This window comes from Tachypleus tridentatus, chromosome 12 (genome assembly GCF_004210375.1).
Source record: "Tachypleus tridentatus isolate NWPU-2018 chromosome 12, ASM421037v1, whole genome shotgun sequence".
Taxonomy (NCBI): Eukaryota; Metazoa; Arthropoda; class Merostomata; order Xiphosura; family Limulidae; genus Tachypleus; species Tachypleus tridentatus.
In genome coordinates, this window is record NC_134836.1 from 31,058,866 (window position 1) to 31,067,218 (window position 8,353).

Sequence of the window (8,353 nt, forward strand, 5' to 3'; positions counted from 1 at the left end):
CATCCATATAAATTGGAATGGAAAGATTGTTCAAAAGATGTTCAGTAAATAAAAGATGGTACTTCCAATCGGGAGTATCTGCCTTTCTCAGATGACTTAAAGAAAGGTCACATTTGGGGACTGTAATAAGCCATGGTTGGATGGGCTGAGCAGAAGATACAACAATGTTATCCAAGGACAGACCCCATTCATCCAATTGTGCCTGGATGCAAAGGCCAAAAGGAGCAATGGCAGATCATCTGTTTTGAAAAAGTAAGGCCCACTGAGGAAGGAAGACACGTCCCCAAGTGGGAATCTTTGATAAGGAACGAAGTTTCGAAGAATATAGTAAAGACAGTTGCAAACGGCGAAGGTGCAGAGAAGGTTCATGAGATTCAACGTATAAGCTTTGAACTGGGGAGGTGTGGAAAGCCCCAGTGCAGAGTCAAAGTCCTTGATGATGAATGGGGTGCAGCATCTTTAAGGCTGAGGGTCTGGCAGGGCATAGACCATTGATCCATAGTCGAGTTTCGATCGAATAAGAGCACAATGTATCTTTAACATAGAACATCGATCTACTCCCCAACTGGTAGTAGAGAGGACACGGAGGATGTTCAGTTCTCTTGTGCATTTGACCCACAGCTGCTTTAAGTGTGGTATAAAGGTCAGCTTATGGCCAAAGATAAGCCCCAAGAACTTGGTCTCAGGGATTACTGGCAGTGAAACTTCACTGATATGGAGTTCAGGATCAGGGTGAATACCCTGTTGACAGCAAAAGTGCATGCAAATGGTTTTAGAGAGAGATAAATTAAAGCTGTTCACCGTGGTTCACTTCAGTACATGATTGAGGGCAGTCTGTTGTTGCCACTCAATATATCTCATGTTCGACGACTGACACGAGATGTGAATGTCGTCGACATAGAGCCTGTTTGCAACAGTGAGAGGGAGTTGTTCAGTGATGGCATTTATCTTTATTCTGAAAAGTGTGACATTCAAAACACAGCCCTGAGGGACTCCAAGTTCCTATGGAAAAGAATGGGAAAGTGTCGAACCAACACAAACTTGGAACCTCCTGTCCATTAAAAATTTTTTAATAAACACGGGTAAGTGGCCACGTAACCCATATATATGGAGGTCTCGCAAAATGCCATATCTCCATGTTGTGTCATAAGCCTTCTTCTCAATGTCAAAGAATATTGATACAAGATGTTGTCGTTTGAGAAAGGCTTCTCTGATTGATGTTTCAAGTCGAATTAGGTGGTTCGTGGTGGAGTGCTGTCGTCGAAACCCACACTGGGTGGGCGAGAGGAGGTTGTTTGATTTGAGGAACCAAACAAGACAAGCATTAACCATCCTCTCCAAGGTCTTACAGAGACAGCTCATCAAAGCAATTGGACGGTAGTTTGAAGGAATCTTGGGATCTTTCCCAGGCTTAGAGGAAGGTAAGATAATATCCTGGCACCAGGCATTAGGAAAAACATTCTCCTGCCAGATCTATTTAAAAACAATTAGAAAAATATCAAGAGAAACAGGAGAGAGATAGCACAGCATGTCATAGTGTATATCAACAGGTCCAACAGATGTACTGCCAGACCAATGAAGGGCCATTTTCAGTTCCACCAGTGTAAAGGGATGGTTATAGTCAAAGAGACAGTCAGTTCAAAATGAAAGAGGTTATCTCTCTGCCTGAGTCTTGATGGACAAGAAGGTGGAGGAACAAGCAGAAGTGCTAGATACCCGCCAAAAGCTTTCACCTAGAGTATCGGTGATGCTCCGGACATCAGCTACCTCTTGGCCATCAGACAGTAAGATCAAGAGGGGACAGAATTGTAGTGTCCACTGACTTTTCGAATCCTGTTCCATATGACCTTGGAACTGGTGGTAAAAGATATGCTAGTTGTGAACTTAATTCAAGATTCCTTCTGGCTTTGACGTCTTATTCACCTAGCATGTGCACTGGCCCGTTGGAAAGCGATGCAGTTTGAAAGTGTGGGATATCTACGGAAAGTATCCCAAGCCTGTTTCTGAGTCTTCTGTGCCATGTGGCAGGCAGGATTCCACCACGGACGAGGATATCGTGGAAAACGTGTCGCGGTTTTAGGAATACACTGAGCAGTTGCTTGTATAATACAGTCAGTTACTGCTGCCACACAGTCATCTATTGATGGCTGACTCACGATGGCAGGATCAAGCTCTGCGAGAGCAGTGAAAGTGGATCAGTCTGCCTGATCCAGCTACCACCAGGGCACGCAGGTAGGGTGGCATCGACCACGGCCAGTCTCTCTCAAAAGTATAGGAAAATTATCACTGCCTAGTGGATTATTGTCAACCCCCATGAAACATGAGAGAATAATGAAGGGGAGGAAACTGAGAGATCAATAGTGGTGAAACTGACTAGGTGCATGAAAATAAGTGGAAGAACCAGTATTGAAAAGAAAAAGATTGTGATCAGAGAGCATATGCTCTACAAAGCGACCCCTCCTATCAATAACAGCACTTCCCCAGAGGGGATGATGTCCATTAAAGTCCCCCAGGATTAGAAAGGGAGACGGCAACTGTTCAACGAGATCATCAAGGTCCGATTGATCATATGTCTCTCCAGGGGACAGGTAGAGAGAACAAACAGTGATGGTATGACCCAAGGAAACACGGATGGCTACCAGTGGCAAAGACAGGGTGGGCACATGCTGATCAACCAACAGTGCTACTCCTCCATGCACTCGTCAATCACACAGCCTGTCATTTCTGTACAAAGAAAACTGCCAAAAGGTTACTGTATCAGCAGGTTTCAGAAATATTTCTTATAAGAAAAGACATACAGGATGGTAGGAAGCAATCACGGTTTTGATGTCATCCAGATTAGAACGTAAACCTCGACAGTTCCATTGTATCAAGGTGGCCATTTTTAATGACAGGTAGGTGAAGTTGCTGGAGAGCCCTTCTGTTTATGACCACATCCTTTTTCCTTACTGTCCTTATTCGGAGGAGGTCTATCAACCTCCATAGATTCTGCCCTGGGTCGATTGGGCAGGTCTTTGTTGTTGGAAGGGGATTCCAGTGACTGAGGATGCGAACGAATGATTGTTTTGCATCTTGGGGTGGGAGAAAAAGATGTATCTGAAGAAATGCCTGTATTTGAAACCAAAGGAAGTGGATCTTGGGGTTTGTTGGAATGTATGGGTGTAGAAGTTGATTCATCAACCTTTTTAACCATGTAGGTCAAAAGGCTTTTCATTTGTTTTGAAAACGATTCTCTTGGAGGCACAGAGAGATCTGCCTGCACTCCCACTGTAGTTGTGGAATGAAGTGCAGCAGCATATGTCTGAGATGAAGTGGCGAACAGCAATTTCCGAGTCTCAGGATAACTAATGTTATGAGTTGTTTTCAAATGCTGCACCTCTTTTTCCTCCATTTTGGGCTAGAACGAAAGTATGAAGGGTGAGAACCATTGCAGTTGACACAATGTGGGTCTGTGTCACTACTCATAGGCTTTGTGGTCCTTGCAACCACAACGAGCACGTCAGGGAACCACGACATGACGTCTTTGAGTGGCCGAACCTCTGACATTGGAAACATCGGAGAGGATTTGGAATGTATAACTGTACTTTGCAATTCAGATAACCTGCCTTGATGGTGAGAGGTGCACGTGGTGATGTAAATGTCAAAACGAGGATATTTGTCGGCAGTGTAACTCTATCTTTGCAAGTGGAGATGCACCTCACTGCAGAAACTCCTTGAGTGGAGAAACCAACGAGAATCTCTGACCTGGGACATTCTTCAAATCCCTCTCAAGAATAACTCCTCATGATGAATTCAAGGTAGCATGAGGGGTAACCTCAATAGGTACATCCCCAGTTGCCTTTGAATTCAAGAGGAGTGTTGGGATGTGGATGTTTCAACCAATATGTCTCCAGATCAAAGCTTCTTTACTGACTTTGGAGAGCCAGCAAGTCCCTCTAGTCCCTTCTGAATAAAAGGGGGGCATTTGCCCTAAAGGTTTTTCTGAAAGAGAATTATATATCAGAAAATGAGGTGCATGTGTTACAAATGTTGAAGATTGCTGCTCAGTCTTCAAGACGTGGTTGTTTACCTATTGACTGTTTTTTCACTATATTATTTGAATTTTTCATAGGAGGATCCATAGGAAAAAAGGAAAATTTTGATACTCACTGACCCCACCCACCATGGAGCCCTACAAGGGGACGCACTACAATGTCATGCAAGGATATTGCAGCAACGCCAGGGTTTCGTGAGCACTATACCCAAACACCAGCATCAGACACAATGTCCACAACACCAGTTGAGAACTCTCAACACTGGTACTTGGTTGACTCTAGCCCAAGTGGACCAGCCGACTGACCCAAGGGGGGCCACCCAAAGGCTGCCCGTCTACAGGAATTCAAGGCCAAAGTGGTGAGTTAGGGTTGGACCCCTCAACCACCAGGATCCTCTCCTCTCCTTCACAGGTTGCCACAAACAGCAAACACATGGGTGGATGTTTAGGTCCAAGAGGAGGTAACCAGAAAGAACAGAACCTTCCCTGGGAGGTCCCCTCACCACGTACAGGAATCCACACCAAGCATGTAGCTGATAATGTTATTAAATTAATATGTAGTTGGTGGTATTACAAAATTAAATTATAGATATTCTTATCACATTAAGTTGAAGATGGATTTGTTGTTGCAATAAAAGTTAGCTAATATTGTTATTAAGATATAGCTAGCATTGTTATTAGATTAGGCTGTAGTTGGTATTATCATAATATTAATTTTATTCTACTTTGGCTGATAAACCAAGATAAAACTGATATTGTTATTACATGGAACTACATTTTATATTAATATTATTATGTTAAGCTACACCTAATGTATTGTGTTATGTTTTAGAATTTATCTCAGACGAGTCTCCAATTTATTATGTTATATACATAATGTATTATGATTTCAAATAACCAGAAATTGGAATTTAGAAGTTAATTGAATGTTGATGTGTATTAAATTTATGATATTTGCAAAGAAGATTAATCCACACAATTTTATTTCTTGACACAAATATATTTTAGTATACAAATAATACAATTTATAATATATAGTTATTACAAATAATGATTTATTTACAAAAAGTTTACAAACTCACAAACAATATTCAATTTTCTATCTGGTTTGGAGCTGAATTTCTTGTTGACAGTCTAAGTCCATGACGAGCAAATTCTGAGTTGATATTGTTACACTTCTTTTGTGAGGAAAACTAGCTAGCTCTATTTTTGGTTGTCCTCACATGGTTAAAAAGTTCACTTTTTACTGAGGAAGATATCTAATGTCTAAAGTTAATTCTCTGAAGTTGAACAGTTTACAATGTTTGAAATCTATAAACTTTCCCAGTTAAATTCTGCAGTTTTTTTTATTAATAAGAGTTAATCACAATTGTAGCTTCCGAGACTTATAGTATACTGACTGTAGCTGACCAACAATATTCTTTTTTATTTTGTTGTGCCAGTTTTTAATCTTCAGGCAAAGTTCTAGAAAGTTCTGTTGGCTCAACAATATTCAAAGATGTGCTAGTGTTTTTGTAAAACATATATTGTTGATTCTTACTCTCAAGAATCTTCAAATTTATAGAACAGGCAGGAGTTGCACCAGTACACATTTAACAGTGTACATTACATACATTAAACTGAAACAAATGTTGATATTAAAATAAATGTTACCACTCTTATTAAATTAAGATGTATATAATATTCTTATTACATTAAAGTGTAACTAATATTTCTGTTACATTAAACCATAGATAATTTGTTGTTAAATTAAGATTTAATTAAAAGTGTTATTAAATTTTGGTGTTATCATATTAAGCTGTAGCTAATGTAATTATACTAAGATACAACTGATATTGTTTTTCATTACACTGTAGCTAATGTTGTTATTAAATTATGTGATAGTTATTAAGTTGTATCTAATATTGTTTTATGTTGTTGTTTTTCTGCAGATTCTTTGTAATGAGGCATTAAAGCAGCTAGTAAAATTGTATGGTAAACATTATAATAACACAGAAGTGATGGGAAGCAACTCTACTGAGAACTATGTGAATGTTACTGTTCCCAAGTACAAGAGTGCTTTAATATCTTCAGATCTTTACTATTCAACTTTAGCTAATTGTACCAATGCTTCCCAAACAGCAACTGAACAGTTCTGGGAGTAAGTTTCACATTTGTTATTATGAATATCATCAGTGTAAAATGCTTTAGGACCGAAGTGTTTTTATTGGTTAACTCAATCTTGAGAAAACCTTGTAAGTTTGAGTTTCTCACTTTCAAGCCCAATATGAAATTCATTTGAAAGTATCATTCCCAGAAGGATCTTTAAGTCCCAGTATGAAATTTCATGTAGAAATGAAAAGTTTAGGTGAGACAATTAAAATCAGGCTAAAGAATGTGTAGTTTTCTATTTCTGGAAAAGAAAAAATAACTTGTATTTCCTGCAGTTATGATTCCACATTTTATGTAGATCTGGTGCTTGCTTCATTGTGATGTATAAAGAATACTAGCAACATACTAAAACACTTTGTTGGTAGTCTGTATAAATCATAAAGTAAACATTACTCTGTCATCACTTTGTCAGTTTCAGTTGTTAATTGATTAACTGAGTTTTCACCATGTTAAAGTTTTATTTTATCACAAGTTTTTGGTCTTCTGACCAGAACTTTCATTGGTCAACTGCATACTAAATAATATGACTTACTATTTTGAAGAATAATTGAAAGTTCAGTTACTAATTAACAATATGCACAACAAACAGCATCTTTTATTAAAAACATCCAAGTTAAGCATTATTTAAGACTAATAATGTGTGTAAATAGTGCTCAGACAATATTCAGAACACTTACACATTAAATTTATTACAACAAACTTTCAAAACCATAAACTAAATACTTCAGCGAAGTAAGGGCTAAGAAACTAACCTGTGCTTTTTTCAACTTTAAAATTCTGATGTGTCATAAAGGTTCTCCTGAAACTCATTAACAAACACACTGGACCTCATCTAGTTTGACTTAAAAATTCAATTAAGTTTTGTTTACACCTGAAGTTTAATATTGTTTGAACACTCACATTTATAAATACTAGTAGAAATGCTATCCTGTAGGCAGTTGTTTGTACTGTTAATTACTAATTACGTGTTTGTTTGTATTGAGACATTTTTCTTTGCCTCTCAAGTCGAGGCTTTCACATTCTGATTCTGAAACTCCTTGTTCATGTTTGTTTTGAGACGTCCTCCTCAGTCTCTCAAGCCTTTTCTCTTCTGATCCTGCAGTTTTTTAATTTTCATATATTGCAATAATTTTCTTAGCATCTCTTCTTTTTGCCATCTTGCTTGCTCTCTCCTTTCATCATCATATTTATACATTTTGGCCTCTCCAACTTGAATGATTTTCCTTGGATCCTCTACTTATTAGTTTAAAACACACCCTCAGAATACAGAGAAGTCTTAACAATAAAAAATCATCTCTGCATCAATATTATCAATATGTTGATGTCTAAAGATTTTTCAACAATCAACATTTGTTAACCAAAGAAGATCTAAACATTGTTTTGTACTTTATTTTAATTAAAGTTTTAATATCCATACCAGCCATCTTTAAAATACAATTACCATTTCATATCATGATCAATATTGTCAATATGCTGATGTTTAAAGATCTTTGAACAATCAACATTTCATCTCTACATCAATATTGTCAACACGTTGATGTTTAAAGAGTATTCTGTAATTTTGGTTATCTACACAGATACTGACATACAGGCTACATCCATTACAGTAAGATTGTCATTGTAATGTTATTACAGTTTCATCCTTTGTTATTAAATTTAAAATTTCTCCTGGATATGTCTCATAGTTATACATGTTTGTTGCAATTTTGTTATAGTTTCATTCTTTATTACCAAACAGAAAGTTTGTTCTGGATATAACAGATGGTATTGAAGATATTGGAACTATCAAGTGGGATTTAGCTGTGTGCCTTTTAGTCTCATGGATCATTGTTTTCTTATGTCTTATGAAAGGTGTTAAATCTTCTGGAAAGGTAAGCTGTTTTATTACATGTCAAAGAAGCATTCTACTTAAGAACTATATCCTAGACAGATCCTCCAGTTATTATAAAGGTGCAGTTAGATATGACTTGCAAAAATCATATCTAGTTATCATGTAATCTGATCTACAAGTAGACTGAATTGAAAATTTGATTAACAGACATGCCAGAAGTGTCAGTTCAAGGTTTTATTTATTTCTATAGAAATATTTGTCAGTTTCTAATGATTTGTCTTATCTTCAGTAAATGCTTTTTAGTTTTTATTTACATTAACCAGATAAAGTTGTAGCCC

The 8,353-nt window shown here is 37.5% G+C and overlaps 1 protein-coding gene across 3 annotated transcripts in view; it reads left to right on the forward strand.

The window, feature by feature from the left end:
* Window positions 1–8,353, forward strand: part of LOC143235478 (sodium-dependent proline transporter-like) — a 39,488-nt gene that overhangs the window by 20,504 nt on the left and 10,631 nt on the right. For all 3 annotated transcript variants that reach the window (XM_076473694.1, XM_076473692.1, XM_076473693.1), the window contains 2 exons: window positions 5,965–6,173; window positions 7,923–8,055. In XM_076473694.1, the coding sequence (XP_076329809.1) occupies window positions 5,965–6,173; window positions 7,923–8,055 (342 nt within the window). The remainder of the gene's footprint in view (window positions 1–5,964; window positions 6,174–7,922; window positions 8,056–8,353) is intronic.